At 39.5% G+C, this 21,630-nt stretch overlaps 1 protein-coding gene across 12 annotated transcripts in view; it reads right to left on the bottom strand.

The window, feature by feature from the left end:
- The window catches only part of GRIP1 (glutamate receptor interacting protein 1), a 336,350-nt gene that overhangs the window by 74,646 nt on the left and 240,074 nt on the right, over positions 1-21,630 (bottom strand). For all 12 annotated transcript variants that reach the window (XM_063323006.1, XM_063323011.1, XM_063323003.1 and 9 more), the window contains 5 exons: positions 9,900-10,035; positions 8,806-8,951; positions 5,004-5,087; positions 4,077-4,152; positions 2,549-2,694 (listed from right to left, as the gene is read on the bottom strand). In XM_063323006.1, coding sequence (XP_063179076.1) covers positions 2,549-2,694; positions 4,077-4,152; positions 5,004-5,087; positions 8,806-8,951; positions 9,900-10,035 — 588 coding nt within the window. The remainder of the gene's footprint in view (positions 1-2,548; positions 2,695-4,076; positions 4,153-5,003; positions 5,088-8,805; positions 8,952-9,899; positions 10,036-21,630) is intronic.

The following is a 21,630-nucleotide window of genomic DNA, read 5'->3' as shown; positions in this document are numbered from 1 at the left end:
TAGCTGAAAAATAGTTCAGGATTATTTTCCTCATCTAGTGTAACCTTTTCAAATCAAGTTCCAATTTCATGCTATCAGGATACACTTTACGGCTCTTTCCAGTTCTGGCCCCATGGAATGCTACTTTACAGGATATAACCATCTGGTAACAGAGGAGAAGATATTAAAGCAAGTAATGGTACAATTATATCTCTAGGAGTAAAATATTCTACTGAAAGTTTATACTGGGAGGATCCTATAGAATGCACCAGATTTTTATATAACTTCTGGATTGTTGCCCCCTCTCAGCAGGGTAACCTACTAAAGTAGTTTCAAGCGTCAATTATTGATGAGCCACCTTACCCAATACTCTTTTTGTTTTAGCCTATGTTCATATTCACATCAAACCTGAGGTGGCATTGCAAACAGCTTGTCTTGTGAGTAACATAAGAGTTGGGGAACAGAGTAACATTTCTGTAATTCTTAAACTTCTCTTCATGGCTCGTGTCCTCCCTTTCATGTTACTCCCAACTTTGACTTCACTGCTCTTGAGCAGAAGTAAGTGAAGATTCAGGTCAGCATTGTTTTTCTGGGCCAGGAATCAATGGATTAGGATGAACGATTTCAGCCTTTGCACCATGGTAATAACGTAGCTGCAAAAAGCAAAGAAAACTTCCCAACAAGATTTTTCACACTGCTGCCAGAAAACTATGCAGGGCATGGAAATTGGAAAAAATCAAAACCTATCAGGGGCTAGGTAAAATCTAACAAAATCATAATGCATTAGTAAGAGAGCCTACTGGATCCCTCCTTATTCCTTCTTGCAACCACTGCAGGACCACCATCCCATACATTTCCCAGTGTTTGACTCTCTTTTCCTTCCTTCTGACTCCACAAGTCTCAGCTTCTTCTACCTCCTTAAGTTTCCATAAGATAACACATTGATTGCCAGGAAGACAGGAACAATAAATCCAGATCTGTTACTGAGAACAAAAGGGAGATCGCAGAGTTTATTCAGAGACAGAATGGTATGAAGGGACCGACTGGTAGGTACTGCCTGTACAGCTATGAGCCTGCAATTTCCAACTAAGATCTGTATCCTCCTGCACTGAGCTCTATCCAGGTAACACTGAAAAGAAGGTTCCTGCCTTGAACAACCTGCAATTTAAAGCACAACAGAGCTTCTCATCATGTGGTCTTGTCCTCACACAAACCTACAAAGACTTCTGAAAGATCCTCAGCGAAATTGAGGCCGATGCCCTCCCTGAGGTATACAGGAGAACGGGGATGGGCGTTTCTCTGAAATGAAAGCCGTGCTGGCAACTTCGTCTGCCTAAAGCTAGGGGTGCTTTCTTCAGCAAGATCTCGCTTTTAGAGAAAGCAGAGTATAGGGAATCTGATTTTAACTGTGATTATAGATAGGGTTTGGTCAATGGTCATCTTCCAAAGAAAAAGAAAAAAATAAATGAAAACACCTAAATTCTAGTTCTCTTCAGGTTACAAGTTCACCTGCACTTCCATTTTCCATGTGGAAGGTTCCTGACCAGACGCTGAGCTGTCTCCACCTTTCTGGACGTGAACCCTGCACGACTGTCCAGCAGGCCTGCCAGACACCATGCAAACCTGGCACTCCAGTCTTGATAGTTAAGTAAACAGAGAGATATATATTATAATTAAAAAAATAAATAAAACTGTGTCTTGCAGAAGAACAAAGAGGGCTGTTCCAGGATAAACAAATATCTGACATTATTCTTCTTCTAAGTATTAATCTTTCCAAGGCTTTGAAGTTTGACAGTGCTATTTCACAAATTCCTCTGAGGCTGCTTTACTGCTAGGCTAGAAATCTGACTGTGAAACTGAGGAGGAAAAGAAGAGAAAGATCCCCAAACAGAGAAGAAATATTTTAGCCTGACTGGTGAGTGTTTCTATTTCTTGCTGCTGTGAATTTTCTGTATCTTGCACAAATGGAGGGGATACGACAATTTCCAAAACAAATGGAAATAACTCAAACCCAAATCTTTTGTGAAAAATCATCTGCTCTCCTAGGCTTTCCAAAAAACCTCCCATATCTTCAGTGAGTTCAATCAAAGTTTGTACGAAGTGTAGGCTCATTTTTCAAGCCATGATTTGCCACCTCTGCATTTCTGAACAGATTTTCTCTTCCCTGTTCTTTTCTATGTAGCAGTTTTGTGACTTTTTAATAATATCTTGGCCATCTAGCAGCACTGGCAAAAGGCAAAAGAACTCCTATTAGAGCAAGTAAACCCCTCTTTCATGTGACATAGAAATGCTTACACCTCATTAACCTTTATTATAGACTAGTCACTGGAAAAGTTACTTTGCTAGAATCCACACTATGGTTTCACTCTACAAACCGTGAAATGTCAGAATGCTAAATTACAGTAAAATACCGCTCACCTCCTTATGAACCCAAGATTAATGATACAGTGCGGAAGGGAATAGCAGTGCTACTAGGAGCGTAACAGGTCATGATCACTTCTGAAATAACTCATCAAGAACAGGCAGCAAAACATGGTCCCAAAAACTAAAGCCCCACTTCTCAACCTACCCATCACTGAGACATCATATTCAACCAGCAGAGTCGCCTCCTGTCCGCATTGCTTGAGAATACTCATGGCTTCAGCATGGGTCGTTCCGAGCAGTCGGATCCCATCAACACTCAGCAGCCTGTCCCCGGGTTTGATTGTGCCCTCTCTGAAGGGAGATTAAAGGAACGATCTTCATTAACAGAAGATAAATTGATTTGAGGATAATACCATTTTTATGCAGAGCGATTCTCTTGCACCCTCTCTGACATCCATCCCTCTTGCCTTAACACTTAACATTTACTTTGACGGTGAGAACGTTCAGAGGGTGCAGTGGAAAGGAAATTGCTTTAATTGGAAAGTCAGCGACTGGAAAACAGCTTAACACATAGCTAAATAATCAAGTCATGTTAAATTGCAACTAAGTATAGCTTCTGCTTCAACATATGCTTTCTCTCTTCCTTGTCCACACAGCTCCTCTTTCATACATACAAAAACACCTCCTTCCCCATACATTTTCTTAAAAATAAACATGAGGTGCAAACACATGGGTGCAGAAACCGATTGCAAAATATGAATGTCCATTTACCGATTTTCCTCAAAAACATCCCTTACTTGGATAATTCCATTTTTTTTTCTTCCTACCTAAAAATAATTTGGCTATAAATGTACACTGTCTCCCAGGCATATCATATAATGTATTCAGAATTATAATAGAAAACGAAGTACTAACATTGTCAGCTCAAGAACTGGGTAGAAAAACAAGGAAGCAATGGGCATGTGGGTGGGAAGAAAGGAAGGCACAAAAGACAAACGCTCTCTTGAAATGTTTGCTTCTCAATTAATGTTTCCAAGGTCAAAAATGTCAACATAGCCTACAGAAAATCAGCCTGTGTTAAAGAAATTGCCCTTGAAGTTTCTTTAATGGTTTAAGGCCACAAATGCCATGTTTGCAAATATAATTCATACATATAAATAGAGTGAATATTCTTTCTTTATATAGATAGAAGATGGTATTACATACAAATATGTTCATTGGGCCAAAACGTAAATCTGCACTAAGAAGCTGTCCAGATGAAGTTATGTGTGACCTCACATGCAGATATGTACAAACATCTTAAATGAATAATACAACAACACCCAAATACGTGACAGGATTTTTCTGAAGTGCAAGAGAAAAAGATTCTGGTGTTAGAGTACAAAAAGCATAGTAAGAGCTACACCAGTTGTCTTAAGGCTGCAAAAAATGTCCTCTGACCTATTGCAGGCATTTGTTCTGATTATTTTAGGTTGATTTTTGAAAGTGTTTAATGGTAAAGTCTTGAAACATGCAACACACTAAATTAAAGTTCACACACACCAGGACATGCTGAGCCTCTGTGCTTGCCTATTACTATTATTATTATTATTACAATTAATGCCATAAACCATGAATTTCAAAGGAACAGGTTTGAATAGATCTACCTCACTCCAAATCCTAACTTCTGTCCCAAATAATTCACCTTTCTCCATTTCTCTTTCACATGCACTCCAGAGAAAGATGAATTGTACCTGTCAGCAGGCCCTCCAGGTCTAACACATGTTATTACAACAGGACGAGATTTATTTCTGTCATCGTGTGCTCCACCTAGAAAGGGAAAAGTGAGAGAAAGCCCACCTTCATTTTATGCTTTTTCTGAATGCTCATTTCCAAAAGGCAAGCCTAAATCTTGCACCATGCAGACCTACAGACCAAAAGATCAAAAAATGGCCAAGCCATTAATACTCAACTGAATTTTATCTTAAATAAAATCGACCTACTGTATGGTATAGACGATTCTTTATAAAATATTTCTACAGAGTGATTCTTAATAAATGTATGTTCTTTTCTTAGAACCTCTACGATGTAAATCTGATCTCAGTGTGAAAACTTACTGTTCTGCAGTGTTTGCTGCACAGAGAAAAAACCATCCGTACTTCATGTATCCTCAGAATAATGAGTAGCCACTAAGGAATTTATATATTAAATAAAAAAAAAAAGTTTTCCATGAAGAAACTAATAACTCTTCATTGGGGTATGTTACTTAACAGCTGCATGTTTTCTCCTGTTCCCTAAGTCAGTGATAATACTTTTGTTGTACAATTCAGACTATCAGCATGATTAATCAGATTTCGTACCTAATTTATACAAATACTATATGTGCATCTTTCTTAAGAACTACAATTTTCCTGCTGGTTTCAGTGGCAGCAGAATCTGGTCTTATGTCAAAAGAAGTCTGTCATGTTCTTGGCATAGTTGATTAATTGTTGTTCTTACATAAACAAAAATTAGAGTATAAAAGCAAGTACACGAATGTATGGAAAAAGTAATACATAAATCATAGAGATTTTTACAAACTTCAAGTCATAAATCTTGAAATGACTTCCTAGTTCCATAAAGAACTTATCACTTTTTTTGCTGATTTAGAAAATACAGACAGTTCAAATTTACTAACTCACCTCTTATTACAAATCCAAAAGTGTTCCCCTCTTTATGTAAAGTAACTTCCACAGTTCTAAAGATGAGACCTGATCCTTGTACAGCTAAAAGAAAAAAAGAAAAAGATTCCAAAACTTAATTATTATTATTTTTCAAAATTATACACACAGATTTATACCTTTTCCAATTTAAGCTAGCTATTGTGTTTCTGGTCATAGAACTGGAAAGACTCCACTACAGAACAGTCAGGTTAAAGACTTGTAATTAAATACAATTCATCCTCTTTTGAGAGAATTTTGGGCCAGAGAGTTTGCAAATTGCCAGTGGTTTGGATAAAGAGCCATAGATGCATATAAAAGATGAGGAATTTGAGTCTTACTGTTTAAATTGTTGCATAATTTGCTTTTCTTATAGCTGCAGAAGAGAGTCAGAACAGATAGAAATCCACAGTGAGACACAAAAATGACAAATGAAATTCTTAAAGCTGCCTACGGAGTTCATTGTTCAGCCATGAAAACTTTTATTTGTACTGCTTAAAGTCAAGACAGTTGAGATTTTTAGGGTCCATCCCTAATCTCAGATTGCTAGATTAAGATGAAAAAAGTATCTTGTATCATAGGGATTTGTTATTTTTTTTTCCATTTTCAAAATGCAACATGCTCCCTCATCATTGGTAAGTGAGTAAAAAAATTCTTTGACTTGCAGTCGAATCAGTATTTTCTCTGTAAGCACCAGGGGAGTGGTGCGCAGCTGGGTTAGGAGGTGAGAAGCCTAATGCACAGACCAACACATTTGGGTGTGGTAATCCACTTTACAGAATTTGAAACCACCACTGTTAAGAGACCAGCGGGCAGTTTACTATTAGCTTTTACAGGCAAAACTTTGGCAGGGTGCAAGAACCCCCTTTTCTAAAGGGAAATGGACACGGGGCAAAATCACACGCACGCACGCTTCCCAGCTTCCAGTAAGACACTGCGAACAGCACAACACCCATAAAGATTCAAAAAAACGCCAAACCCTCTGTAAATTAGACGTTCTGTGAGCAGCGGAACTCATGAAAACTTATATCTTTTAATGCTCCTGCCTGCAATAACCAGAGCTCCCCTGTCCCGATACCTGAGGGGGCGACAGGCACCACAGGCTGCACAGCTGGGGAGGCAGCCTTGAAAGGCCCCAGGAAGAAGTGGTGCCCTCTCAGTGCTGCAGGCCTCTCTCTCTCTCCGAAGACTCCCCTGCTCTGCGACTCATTCAAGTGTCTATTTCCATGAAACGTACTGCAATGTGCTTTTTTTTTTTTTTTTTTTTTGGAGTCTTTCAATCCCTATTAAAAAAGTTCCTGCAGGGAACCTGAAAAACCAGCCAGTGGAAGCACGTAAATCTCATTTCCCTAGGAAAACCAGTGAAAGATGGCCCTCCAAAGCATTGCTCTGCATTGCAGTAATTCCTGCTACACCTTGAAGATCAGCACCATGTTACTCAAGTCCAGGCAGTTGTTTCCCTTTCAGCTAGAAATGTTTTACTGACTGAAAACGACCTGGATTACAGGGAGAAGACAACTCTTGCCCTCATTGCTATCATCAGAAAGCGGCCCTGCATGCAGCTCGAACTTAATCCACGCTTCCTAATCCACTTGGTGTGGCCTGTAACCTCCACTGGGGACAGGCAAAACTTGCAGCTGAGCAGCGAGGAATGACACGCAGCGTCCTTCCACTTGGGCACAACGATTCGGTCGGCTCTCCTTCCCCCCCAGCCTCAGCCTGGGAGGGGAAAGAAGTCCTTAACCTTTAGCAACAACAAAAGGCAGATGCGAGGCAGGCATGACTCATGTTCCAGTTTAAAACACTGAGGTGGCTCGTGTTGAAAACAGCAGCTGAACGCTCCGGCTGTGAACGCTGACAAACAGGGAAGGAAGCACTAGGGAGAGTGGGATTACTGGTGCTCAGCCAGATTTAATCCATCATTATTAAAGTACTGACATTTCCCCACTCTGAAACCATGACAGTCCTCTCTCTGAGGGGGTAACCATGAGAACAACAGTAGAATTTCATTATGTATGGGGCAGGGAAGAAGGTGCCAGGACTTCACCATGTGACCTACTGGAAAACTTCTGCATATAATGATGGCATTGTGTCTCGCTTGCTCACTAGAAGTTAATGGGAACAACTAGACTGCTAGATATCTCCAACTTTATTAGCTATGATTGTATGAAGAGGTCAGAAATTCCAAGGACCTAAAGAAAAAGTTATGATTGCTAATGTAATTTAGTATGTCAAAATCCTGTTTCAGTGGACAGGAGTGGCACATATGACAAAAGCCGGTGAAACTGAAGGAAGCCCACTTGAATAAGTGCAAAACTTCCACCTAAACATGAGGAGGAACTTCTTTACTTTGAGGGTGGCAGAGCACTGGCACAGGCTGCCCAGAGAGGTGGTGGAGTCTCCGTCTCTGGAGACATCCAAAACCCGCCTGGACGCGTTCCTCTGCCACCTGCTCTAGGTGACCCTGCTCTGGCAGGGGGGTTGGACTAGATGATCTCCCCTTCCAACCCTATGATTCTATGATTCTATGAAAACAAGTAACGCTTGTAAAAACAATTACATCTCCAGCAAAATAATTCTGAACTCAGCTGACTTCATTCACTTAAATACTGTGTTTTTGAACATGAAGTTCCCTTAGCACAAGTGAACACTGATCAACAGCGAACATTCAAAATATATTACGGTGGTTGTCAGGAGGTCATAAAAACAACCAAATATGTAATTAGACTAGCTCTCCAGCTGCTAGAAAGCAGTGGGGAGTTCATCCATTTCTGAGCACCAAAGAGAGTGATGGATTTTTTGGCTTCTATTGCAAGCAAAGTCTTGTTTAAGGAGAAAAGAGCTTCCTAGTTGGCTCTGCAGGTTTTTCTGGCCAAACACCAGGAATCCACATTTTCTCTCCTCCAGGAAGCAGCATGAAGGAGCACACACTCTTTCAAAAGTGTGACTGCTGCAGCCCCCTTGGTGCCAGACAGACACCTGCCACTCACTCCGTCGCTTTAGGTCCCAGGTTTCCAACTCACCATTTCTCTAGCTTTCACTTCATACCTGATAGCCTCAATTCCCACTGATTTCCTCCTACAGACAAACGGTCACAGACACAAGCACAAAAAGAAAGAGCAAAGGACAGGCAAGGAAAACATTCAGTAGCACTCTGACTTTGGTGTCAGCATAAACTTGTATTTTGAAGACAATCCTGCTCAGCGAGAAGCCCTTGTTTCAGTCACACAATTCTTGCAGGTTTACGTATCCCCATGGCCTACCCCACTGGGTCTTCTTTTCTAGAAACAAGATGTTGCCTAAAAGTGATGTCAGAAAAGACTGGAAGAATACCAAATTATGTTGTTTATCTGGGAGAGCCAGAGGGTGCTGCAAGTGGAGAGAAGGAATGAAAAGCTAGAGGCAGAACTCACAGATATTCACTGGTCTCATCTCAGAAGATCTTCCTGTAACAAGAAGGATTCTCTTGCCCTGGAATCTACCTAATCTAATTCCCAATATTGAAAACGGTAAACAACTGAACAAGAAAAAAAGTAGTGGTGGTTGACAACTCTGCTCTGTCCTTAGTGGGATTTATGCTTCCAAAACACCTGAGCATCTCTGAGAGCATCCCCCTGTACTGCCAGCTCTTTTGTACTGCTGCCATGCTCTGTGATGAGCCAGAGGAAAAAATTATAAGAAAACAACCACTACCAAAAATGAAGATCACCAACCATGCCCACCTCACTGCTGACAACATGTCTGCTATTCTGCATAGGTTTCAGTTTGCTCTGCTACTACTTACAGACTGGAGGCAGTTCATACTCCACTTCTAAAACAACCCTCTCGCCAACGTTCTTAAGCAGGCTGATGATCTCATCGTGGCGAAATTTGGTCAGGTTGATTCCATTCACAGATTTGATGTAGTCCCCTACATCCAGCTGGTCACTCCTAGGAAAAAGTACATATTCCTTTTGTTAAACACAGATCTGCTGGACCAAATGAAATCCTTTAAATTACTATTGAGTGATGTCAAGAAATATTTTTTCCATTCACCCAGTTCAAAGCAAGTTGATCTTTCAAAGAAAAAGTGGCATTTTAAGATCTTAATCTAGTCTAGCTTATTAAAAATTAAAAGAAGAACATTGTTGCATTATTAATTTCAGATGTACAAAACCAGCTGTACAATAAAGGAGTCGGATGATTTGATTGGTTTGGGCATAGGATCTGGGAAATGGTCTTCTTCATGCCCCCATCTTTCTCTTTTTTTTTGGGAAGTGTCCAAAACTAGGTTGTTTTGGACAATCGTTGCCTTCACAGCTAACATCACAGATACAGGAGACAGGCCACAGCCCAAAAGCATATGTTCTGCTCAGTTACTTGGAATGATTTAGCTTAACCTTTATCTTTTGACTTGTTTCGCTCATGAATAACAGCATTTTTTGTTTCCACTGTAGTAGTAAGCAAGGTAGCTATGACTTTAGACTCTTTTAATCTTAAGACCAACTGATGAACAGTTTTTAAAAAAATTAAATTATGGTAGTACTGTGGTTAGTTTTTCCATTTATTTCCCTCCCCCCCTCAGTATTTTAAGCTTTTTCTCTCAAGTTTTTTTTCAAGGGCAAAAATTAGAAAAGAAAATGTATGTAATTTAGAAGAAACTTAATTAGCCTTATGACAACTTTCAAAAATCTCATTGGTATTTCCATTTTTTGTCAAAGTAGCCTTGAGGGAAGAGGGGGACCGGCTGTTGCCGTTTCTCCCTGAGCTTCTCCAGTCTGATGGGCTGCCATTATAGATGCATCTAGTCACATATTTATTAGTGACCTTTCTGATGCGGTACATATTTCTGAAGCAATCACATTTTATAATGCATTTTGTGGCTTGAGATGTGGTTACCTAGCAGCGATTCCTCCTTGACGAAGGTTAGATACCCTTGGTTTCCCATCCTTGTCGATTCCACCCGATACTGTAAGCCCTAGGGTGGTGCCTTCTTTTTTCATTAATTCAACTATTGTTGAGCCCTTGAATTCCTCTGTTGAAAGAAAATTATTGGCATTATTAAAATTTAAGTGATAACACAGATGTTGCCTTTCTAAAATGTCATCTACCTCCCAAGAAAATCATTGTGTATGTTAATAAGAAATAACGTGTACATCTGGAGATTCTTTAAGATACAATTCACAAGGTCTGTCTGCAAGGCCCTGCATATAGATAAATCTGAGACATATGTTTTGTAAAAGGTTATTAAAAACTACACCAAGGTGCTAGTATACTATACAGAGCCAATAAATACAAAGTCTGGCAACACTTAGAATCAAAGGTAGTTGTTTCACATTTTTAAAAAGCAATCTTTTCTCATTTTCTGCTTTCTCCCTCTGACCTCTATGTTTTATAAAGTACTTCAACTGATTAACTGAATAGAAGGGTAAAATACACAATGATATAACAGTACTAGAAAATTTTAGGTTCAGACTCACTTTAAGGCCACTAGTGGATGTCAGTGTTAATCAAAACAATTGAACATAACAAGAATCCAGATGGAGATTAAATATATCAGATCTTAACAGTTTTATTCCTTATTCTTATACAAGTATATCTCTACTGTAACTCTCTGAAATCTCTGCAGAACAGGCATAAAGTATGTGAAGGGCTTTCATAGTCATAAGTTTATATAAGATTTCCCGCACGTGCTGCCTGGGACACCCTCTTCTGCAGTTTGCTCATTAGCATCCATGGAAAATACCAAGCTAATCCCACAGACCTCAACAAATGCAGGTCACCTGCATCAGAAAGCCTTGAGCTCTTGAAAAGAGACATCCCTACTGCACATGGATGGACAAGGCAATCTACATATGCACTGTTCCAGCAGAGCTGCAACTGTTTAGAAAGCCACAAGGCAATCATATCTCATGTCCAGTGTTTTTAGTCAGAGGAGACCCACTAAAACCACCAGCTGCCCAGGTATTCTGGAAAAATGCATGAAGTCCTAAAGATCCATCTAGAAAATTATGAAATCCTGGAAGGATCATCCATCTCTCTGGCCCTTTTCAGCATCAACATGCAGCTTTTAGGTGAAGCGGTCAGATACTAACATCATATACACACTGTAAACAAACAGCATGTCTGCACTGCACTAGTAATCTTGCAGTGGCAGCATGAGATTTAAAGATGAAAAGCTACGAAAAAGCCAAGCAAGTTCCCCGTATACATTCATATATTCGCCAATAAGGTCTACAATAAGCACTATACAAACAGCAACAAGGCTCTATCAATACCTTCCCGCATGACTGAGAAGATGACCTAATACATTTTCACTTCAAGACGAAGAACGGCTCTCCTGACCGAGAATTGCCAGTCCTGAGCCATACAGGGGTAATGGTGGTGGGCAGAGGAAAGCATTCAAAAAAGCCTCCAGCCCTAGCGGAGTATCCTGTAAGCCTTGGTAGTACTTCTAATAGGCTTAACTGCTGAATCTTTTGCAGACATAGCATCGCATCATCCTATGCTATCCTGCTCCTTTTAAGGTGTCTGACAAGCTCTTTCCATTCTAGCTGATGATGACCTCACTTCAGTTATTCACATTTTAACCATTATACCGCATGACTTAAGTGCTTGGGCAAGAATTCTCCTGTGCTTATAAAGCTTCTACTAAGACAAAATTCTGCCATGTATTCAGTCAGCAGCATGGGCTGTCAGAAGCAGACAGCAGCATAGCTACCTGGGGCATTCTCCAACTTGGCTGACACCGAACCATCATTTGGCATCATTTGGAAGCTATTGAGCTTCCACAATGTTTGCTCACATCTGGCCTTTTTGACAGTTCAGAAAGAACAGATGTGATTACCTGCATCTGAACATGTAGACATGTTGCATAGCTGTAGGAGATGCTATGGCCCAAAGTGCTGCTTTCAGTTTTATAAAAACCTGCAAGTGTTCATAACGATTACAAGAGTTAGTCACGGTACTTACTGCAACCAAAAATACTGTACATTTGCACCCATGATGCAATGTCAGGTCCTTCAGCAGTGTGTCACACTTGTTAATTTAGGGCTTACTTGATCATGAGATCTAGAGTCAAAAGGAAAATTCCCCTCTCTCCCCCACCTCCCAAACTGAATCCTTCCTTTGTACTTCTCAGTAGTACAATCTGGTTCTCAGGAGCATCTAAGATATTTATTTTTTGTTAACAAATACTTTACCAGAATGCATATACAGGCCATCAACAATGCACTGCACATCCTAATCTTTTGCCATAGCATAATACTGCCATGTGTTTTGATCTTTTACATAGGTTCTGAGTTTGCAATGCAATGCCGGGAAATACTCTGCTGCCTGAAGTGACACATGGAACAGATCATCCATGCAGTGTTTTAAGCTAGCTAATGATTACACAGTTCCCTGCAACTACTGGCATGGAAAGCAATGACCAGGCTTGTTCCTTCTCACCATCTATTCTGACAAGTTTCTGTATTCCTCTGCCAACAGAACAGGAACATCTAAACACCATTCCTTGGTAGGCAGAAGGGAAAGATGCACCAACACTGTAAGGGAGAGGTGGTGTGAAATGCTCATTGCTAGCTGACAGATAAGGTCATCCAGGAATACACAACAGTTTCATTAGGTTTGCCCCTCTGAAAGATTTTATAGCTTTTGTTGTACATAACCATAGCAGGAAGAAATTAAACTACCTAAGCTGGATTTGCTTAGAAGAGACTATTACCCTTGGAAGTGCACTGACCCAGGTCCATTTGATACCCCAGTCTCTCTGGTTTTCATCTTTGCTTTCTTAAGTCGCACATGATTACTGTTCTTATAACATTATATATTACATGTTCACTCATCTGCCTTGCTTTGACATTATTATTACAGACTAATCCCACCGGAGTATTATCGAAATGCCTAATATCGGAACAACCCTGGGACTTCATTTCCAACCCAACAAGCAACTGCACCTGTACATGCTATTCCCCAACTAATGCAAGGTCAGCCTCTATTGTCTAGTTAACACAATGCTATGTTGCTTTTTGTGGGTTAAAAATCAAACTGCTTCACGTATCACCTCACTCATAATTCATTACTTATGCCAACCAGCGAATGCCTAATTAGTTAGAAGTCTCAGGGGCCCGTTCTTTCCTACAGGTACCCCCACATTGCTAATAACATTAGCATAGCCAGCATCAGAAGGGAAGGCAAAGAAGTTATTTCCAGATTTCTTATAATTTATGAGTAAAACAGGAATTGAATTTACAAGTCTTTTCCTTAGTGGTAAACTGAATATAGAACATCAGCTTAAGAAATGTCTTGCTACTCCATAACAGTTTATGAAGTATCAAATATCAGAACACCACTCCTGCAGTACATTCTGTGATACGAACCAAATGAATTATTCTAAAACGAAACTGCGTAGAGAAAAGATGGTTCCAAGTCTATAAAAAGCTCAAATCAATACCATTTTACACTTCAGTTGGAGAAATGCACTTGAGAACTTCCCTTCCTACCATTAACCACTCAGGCAGCACTTGGTAAAACACAGCTCACACTGGGTCCTGCCTTCCCTCAGCCTGGAGAGGGTTTCAGGACGGGCCCAGGACTTCCATCGCTTTCTGCTGCACGTGCCTGTCCATGCCGCACCAATTGCCCTACAGCTTTGGGGCATCCACCTATGTCTGGCAGGAGGCTCAAGAATCCTGCTGAATACTGGAGATGGGCTTGGAAAGGGTAGTGCAAACACGCACACTTGTACACATACACACATTTGCACACACATGCAGACATAAGATGGAAAAGAAAGGTTCTTCTCCAAAGAGCTTCGTTTAGATCTCCAGTCCTGTTAAGGTGGACCACACATAGCAGCTGAACTCTAAAGAAAACATTATGCTGCTGTTGTTTTCTTAATTCCTGGGCTGGATGCTTCTCTTAGGTTCGCTGCTGCAATACCACAAGTGTGCGTGCCTGACTTGCAGCAGGGTCAGTTGGTGTAACTAGATTATGATCTGCCCTGCAACCTAGAAGCCTACAGGGGTAATCAACGTAGCACAAGAAAACTTCAAAGATAAGAAGGTGCTCGAATACGAGACTGAGTAAATCTTACTGTAAGAAGATGAATAAACGGAACAACTTGCAGGTAAGTAAAATCCAAGGAACGCCATGTCAAGTTAATTTCTCTTCAAGGAAAATAGTATCACGATAAAGCTTCTAGAATTTTATACATGATCAGACTTTTGGTAATTTCCTACCTTTTGATGTATGTAAATAACATGTTTTAATCTATAAAAAGAATGGAAAATAAATTGACTGAATAATTGACAGAAATGAGATTTCTGAACCTGGAATATATTCACTTCTTCAAAAAGAAAATTAAATACTAGACTACAGAAGTTTTTTGGGTTTTTTTTTCACAGAACAACATTTGAAAGCTAAGAGAACTCTTAATCAAAAGTTTTATCATCTATTTTCTGTATTCCTACAGTTTTAGATCTTAATTTACATATTAAAGTAAAACTGAAAAAGATTTGCCTTCATTCCAGGTAGAGTGTCTTTTCCATCCCTTCTGTGACAATTTCATTTTAAGATCGAAGAAAATGCCTAAAATCTACATGTCAAGTGCTTGAATCCTCCACCTAGTGAATGAGTTTGTTCAGTGCAGCTGGGACAGGGCATAAATGGAACTTAACCTAAAAGTTAGAGAATACTTGCTGTTATTGATCGCTTCCTACCAAAAGCATACATAATCAATAAGTAAGTAATTGGTAAGTCTGTTGAAAATACAGTCAATGCCTGTCCCTGTATGGATTTTCCCTGTATGTCAGCAGAAATTCTGCAGAGGAAACATTTTGCTTTACATCCCAGTAGGCATCTCACGGCTTAATAAGAAATCACATAATGATAAAGTCGATTCTTAAGAAACAGACAGCAGTTTGTTATAGTGGGGACATCACATCTACTCAATGTTTCAAGTCCTTGCGGGTAGGTGTATTTCTCTGAGTGTGACAAGAGGAACGTCAAGAGATGATGAACACTCCATTCCTTCTTGCCCTTTTCCTGACTGGCTGTCACTAACTCCTATAACACCCAAATTTTCATTAAAAACAAGCAAACAAAACCGTATCGGTGAAGAGAATCTGAAAACATGAAGCTGACCTTAACCTACTCTGTGCTATCTTCTCCAGCCGATGGAGGGACAACCCCCAAACCAGTCCTGGTTCAGAACCCAGCAACCCACAGCAGAAGACAAACTGGTAGGAGGTGCATCAGAGCACATCTACAAGGCACAACACACTGCAGTTACCTACAGGACTGTAAATGTAAAACAACGCCAATACAGGTTGCCTTGGGTGGGTGGCTGGGTTAACACGACTGATAACTTGGATAAACGTTGTACAGGTGAAACGTTGTACCATTTTCAGTGAAAGCAGGGGAGATGGGTAAGGCTTAGGCACTGTCAGAAACCTCCTTAAAATAGACTCAGCTTATACCAACAGCTATCTTGGCTGTGTACAGGGCATTAGACAATCCTTTTTTTATTTTTTTTTTAATATTTTTTTAAGCTGTAAGAGCATCTACAAGACGACTTTGCCACTGCAGAAATATTGTCTAAAAACCAAATACTTTCCACCAGCATTTATAAACTGGAAAAAGTCTGACTGTAGCCTGGCCTAGGCACGACATAGAAAAGCAAATAATGATATTTTATAATCAAATGCGGGCCATGATATATAGGACATCATCACATAACTCACTGAAAACACCAGGCCCGCAGGACACGGCAGCACAGCTCACATCTGAGTTCATTGGTTTCCCGCCTAAAAAGAGCTTAGTTCTTCCACTACCTGGTTTTTGGTACGTTTTTCATATTCTAAGGCACAGAAATGGATACCTTGGCAGTCAACTCTCTCTAAATCAAAACTGAGGCATACAGCAGGGGTAGCCTTCAATTTAGCATCACACATAAGCTTTACATTTGAAACTCTGTTTATAACTAAAACATTAGAAATTAATATAAATATCCCAAACCTGCAATCAAATAACCACCAACTGAAAGCCAGTAACAGAAAAAAAGTGCCTCTTCATTTTTAATGACAAGAACCTCATCAATTTCTTAGCAGAAGGGTATTAGAAGAAACACCTGATATATGACACAGTTGCTGATGCACACCACAGTAACTTCACTAACTACATTTCAGGTGTGAAACCATTAGCAGGACTGGGCAAATGAGACCCTTTCTACAAAAACAATGGCTCTTTGTGAGTGTCATAGAGGAAAACCCCACAATCAGCTGTTGGAGAACTGCATTTCATTTTTTACAGTGACCAGAGTTAAGCCATTATTACCTTCCAAAGACTTAACATTTCCATCCCGCAACCTACAATGGAGTTATAACGAACTGTCCCCAGTGCTTCTCTGGCAGCAGCACAGCCATGCTACCAATGGCACGTGTTCAAGAGCCGACATCCTGCTCTGTCTGAATCTACCCCTCATAGACAGGAGTGGTAGAAAACATTTGCCAGAAAATGCAAAAATGGCATGGCATGGTATAAAATCTGTGTTCACAGAGAAGCAGCTTCATACCTCAATAAGAACAACCTCTGTACAGCAAACTTACAAGGGATGGGGCCATATGAGAACGTAAAAAAGGCTGCTTTAAACTTCTCGAGAGAAAAGCAGTCCATGGATGCAGTTGTGTAAGAAGCAGAGAGGTTCCTCCAGGCTCACTGCAGCAGATATGCAGGCTAAGGTGGGAGACGGATAGCCGTGCGGCTTCTCCAAGCAAGTCACATGCTGGTGAGGGAGCAACAGGCTATTTGGTTCTCTGGGTAGTCCTGCTCGCAGAAATTCCATGACGAAATATAGTTTTCAAATATGTTTTTTTTTACTTTGCTTTTGTTCACAATCGAGTTGCACAATAATGTCAGAAGACAAAAAATCAAAATACATGTTGATACTCAAAATACTCCCAAACATTGCAAGTACTAGCAGAACAAAATTATTCATGATGTTACTTTGACAGATAGTGTGCATTCAAAGACATCAACTTGAGTTATCTCAATACAGAGGACAGCATCTGATTCTTCTAAGAGCTGGTGTTACCAGTAATTCTTCTCTCTGTAGTTTGTTTGTCACCTTACATCAAGGACTGAAAGTATTAGGCCACATACAGTCAGAACAACAAGAAACCCTTCTCTTCCTACATTTTCTTGAGATGGCTGGTGACAAGGCTTATGGAGGAATAAAACGAATGCAACTAGTAAGCAGATATGTGAAAATAAATTTTTTTTTTTCCATCCCATCTCATTTTGGACGGTATGGAAGACCTCAATGGTGGGGAAGGGCAAAATCACATCCGCCTTGAAAATATCTAAAACTGCCATACCATTTTGAGGGTTCTTATTTTTAAGGTATCTTTCTGTCATTTTTTGCTTATATGCGTCCTGTTTTCTTAATTTGTGTAGATGTCCATAGAGGTGGAACGTAATACAATGCAGAACATCTGTGTAGAAGGAAATTGAAAACATACAAGTTTTATAATCCCCTATTATAGGTAAAGAATCAAATTACAGGCTTGAATTCCGGTAAGTATATTGAAGAACAATCAACATATTTTAATTAAAATGGATTTAGAAAGTAAGATATGGTTCAAGTTTAAGTGTTAAAAATAACAGAATTACTATTCAAAATCCCTGAGCGAATCTTGGCAGAGAAATTCAATTAGAGGAAAAATCATTAATAAATTTATAAAACATTAAAACATCTGGCTTCAGTAAATATGAATACTTTATTACTGTAAGAAGATGCAGATTTAGTGTAATCACAACACAAAAGTATTTTTTTTGCATTATTACCTACAAAAAAGATATTTTTATTCCTGATGTGCCACCTTGCAACAGTGTTGGAATAAAGACGCAGTGTGAACTACAAACTTCCGCAATGATGTAGTCTAGTTAAATCACATTTAATTCTTTGAGCTAGCTGTGAAGTTCTAGTGTTTTCATTGATGGCTTGCTTTGGGAGAGTATCTACACTATCCATTGATGACTACCTGCATGCCTAAAGATTTGCAATGATCAACTTCCTTACCTTTGCATAAGGATCTGTTCCACCTTGAAGGCACTTGCTAGGTTTTAGCAGAAGGTACTTTTTGAGCCAAAGCTTACACCCACAGTTATCTCAAATTTGTATTTCCCACCTGAAACAAAAGTGTCTCCTTTTGAAAATTTCGCTTCACCAAGTCCTAAAGTCAAGTATGGCTTGTGCATCAGCAGTCCTAGGCTGAACACCTCTGCACGTCTCTGTTAAACACTACTGACAAAGAAAGAACAGAGCTCCATGAGAACATTAGTCTTCTCTAGATTTCTGTCTGAACTGGGTGAAGGCTTCAGTAACCCTCCTCCCTTGCTCGTGGAAAGCCTGCTGTGCAGAACAGCACAGAGCTTTGACACTGATGTGGTATTTTGATTTATAAAACTTCTTCCCGTAATTCTGATGGATTCACTTCCAACTTCCTCTCCGTTTCCTGTATTGAGAAATTAGCACCAAGGGAACTCTTGCTAATTAGCATTTATTCGTACCGAGGTGACACTATTCACAAAAGCGTGCCCTGACTCTTCCAGTTGCTCTGCTTTCTACAGTTACCAAAATGGATCAGGCAGGATTGATTACAGGATTAATTGCATTTGTGCATTTCAAGGCAGGAAGGAACCACTGAGAACAATTCTCTCCCTGATCTCCTGAGTGACACAAGCAGAGAAATATGATATAGTGGTATCTGCAGCTACAGATCACCTTTTAGAAAGATATCCGATGTGGCTTTGAAAGCATCATGTGATGGAAAATCTGCTACATGTGCAGGTAATGTCTATCTGAATAGGGAGTAGACAAGCCTTCAATCCCAAGATCTCATTACACTACCCCCGTAATGTTCAGGATCTCCCTGCAGATACAGAACTGTAACCTCTGATCAAATCACCTCTTAATCTTCTTTCCATTTTAGATTAAGAACTGCCTGAATTGCTTAGGTTTTTGCCATTTAAGACATGTTTTGCAGCTGCTTCCAATGTTTCAGCATCCTGTGACTATCAGGTAAGTTTTAGCAATAGTGCCATTAGATCCCAATTTCTCCATTTGAGCTGTCATTTATTTTTATGATAAATACTTTGAGTTGCCTGGCATACTCTACAGTTGCTACATAATTGAACATTTTAGTTAATACGAAAGATAAGTTTTCCTTTTCATGACGTGGAGCTCAGATCACAAGTACCATGGCAAAACTGAAGCAGTAAGGATCAGAAAAGAATATAGTAACGGTGTCTCTCCTTTTGAGATAAGCTGTTGTGCAGGCATTCAAATAATGGATGGTGAATTTTCAACTCCATATTATGATGACTGAAATTTGGAGGAATGAGACAGTAAAACTTTTCCTAGTACTTGAGTTAAGAAGCAGATATTTTAAGTTTTTAGGGGTCATACACCTCTTTGTAGAACATACAAAGTCGAATGATGCACACACCCTGTCTTTCTACTTGGTAGTATGGAGGGAGATTTGGCATGAAAAAAAGGTTTATCAAAGTCTCTGTGTGGAAGATTAGACAATCCTTGGAAAAATGAGAAATGTATGAAAAAAAATGAATGAGAATAAACGAGAAAAATGGAAAAAGAGTGAATACTTCCTACAGATTTTACCTTTTGTCCTTTGTGCTGAGTGATCACTGATACCTTTATGGTTTGCTTACTCTCTACCTTGGTCGAAAACCACAATCCAAAGCCACTCACTTCTGGAAGACTGTAGTTCAAAAATAGCCTGAAAGAATGCATAGCTATGAATGTTTTAAAAAGTTATCTGATAATGACCCATTCTTTTTCTATACTTCCGTCTGATATAAAACTAAAGTTACAAGGATGGCTCAGGGGGGAATTTAATATGCAACAACACCTGACAAATAGGATGCACTGCATTTTTTATTAGGTGTTTATAGTAGGAAAAAAAATGCCTGTGACAAAAGAACCATTAACTTACTCAACATTAAGGATGAAGAAAAGATATAGTTAAAGACAAAGGAAAAGCAGGGTTAAAGAACAACAAAATAAGCTAGTGGCTTATATTAAAATTTGCCAAATCACAGGAATAGTGATGACTTTAGCTGTCAATAAGCATTTGAAATCCACAAGGATTTACTATTCCTGTAAAAGAAGTTTGCCAACAGGGACCAAAAAAAAAGGAAAAAAGAAAAGGAATAATTCAGGCATTTCTTGGCTGCTAACCTGCACTCTGTAACTCTCTAATCAATCTCTGTACTTATTCCCTAAGGTTTAATGTATGCATAATGAACTAATGGCAAAGAGGAATGAAGACAGATGCATTCATTTGCATGAACTAACTCAGATAGTCAAGCTCGCTGAAGAAATCACTGCAGTGAAACAGTAAAATGCACAGCTGCAGGAACGTACCTATGTGATTTCTTTTGTCATCTAAATTGCCAGCATATGCCACTGAATTAGCACAGAAACTGAAATGGCATCGTATTAGCACCTAGTAATATTGCACGTATTAGCCTGTGAGACAACAGGAACATTCTACATCTTCAGGTCACTTCCAGAAGCTGTATGCTGGTCTCAGCAAAAATCTGAATGTGATATCAATGTAAGAGGCTTACATTATCCAGGAGCAGTCTCATTGTATGCCGCAGGAAAAAAAAAGACTTTCCTCTGTCAAAGTCCAAAATGTGATGCATGTTTCACAGGAAAGTTTTTTGGCTTTTCTTTCAACATTTCCTCTTATTCTCCAGAACCTTCAGGTGAAAAGGAATAAAGGTGACTGCACCTATCTGCCCCTCCAAAAATATTAAGACATGCTACCTGTGTATTCTTGTTCACGTCATTTCAAACACACATCTTGTTCACTGTGTCAACTGCAACCGCTTGCTTTCCCTTCAGTGACCAAGAGGTTAAGACAAAGACAGAGTGTCTCTATGAATTGAAGAAATAGCTATCTTCAAATAGACTGAAACAGATAAAGATTCAGCTCAATAGTACTTCCTGGAGGTTTCAATGACATCTTTCATTTCAAACAAAATGCAACAGGGATGCAAACAGGGGAAACTGCTAACACAACTCAAAGCATGCCGGTTGAAAATACTTAGTTCTTTTAAAGTAAGACTGTCTGTGGAAAAGAGCTGTCACTTTAACGAAGGCTGCTCTTAAACAGAAGGGAACTGCCTGCTTGTGAGCACTTCTTCAGTTTGCTGACTCCATGCAAACAACTCACAAGATGTGACTGTCCCTGTTTCTCTCCTCCTCTGCTGTTAAAGGATATACTACCAGTTTTTTTAATGAAATACTTAAATTTTAAATCATTTTAAGTTTACAAAATCACCTAAGGAATCTACCAGGCCTCTCTCAATAAAGAGATCTCAGAACAGGGATATTCTGTTATCATTTACAGCACAATTTGCTAACCAGAACTAGAGGAAAAACTATAGGAAAACTGTGTTTTTCCATTTTATATGGTTCCAGTTTGGTATAAAACTTCTGAAAGTTACACAAATAAGTGCATTCGGAAACTTTTTTTCTTCTCCAGATATACCAACATGTGGCGTCTGTGAAATGAAACAAAATTCTGCTCCCTGTGACCTG

The sequence above is a fragment of the Chroicocephalus ridibundus genome, chromosome 1 (genome assembly GCF_963924245.1).
Source record: "Chroicocephalus ridibundus chromosome 1, bChrRid1.1, whole genome shotgun sequence".
NCBI classification, from domain to species: domain Eukaryota; kingdom Metazoa; phylum Chordata; class Aves; order Charadriiformes; family Laridae; genus Chroicocephalus; species Chroicocephalus ridibundus.
Note: the sequence above shows the minus strand (reverse complement) of the source record. Positions and strands in the feature narration are given on the sequence as shown.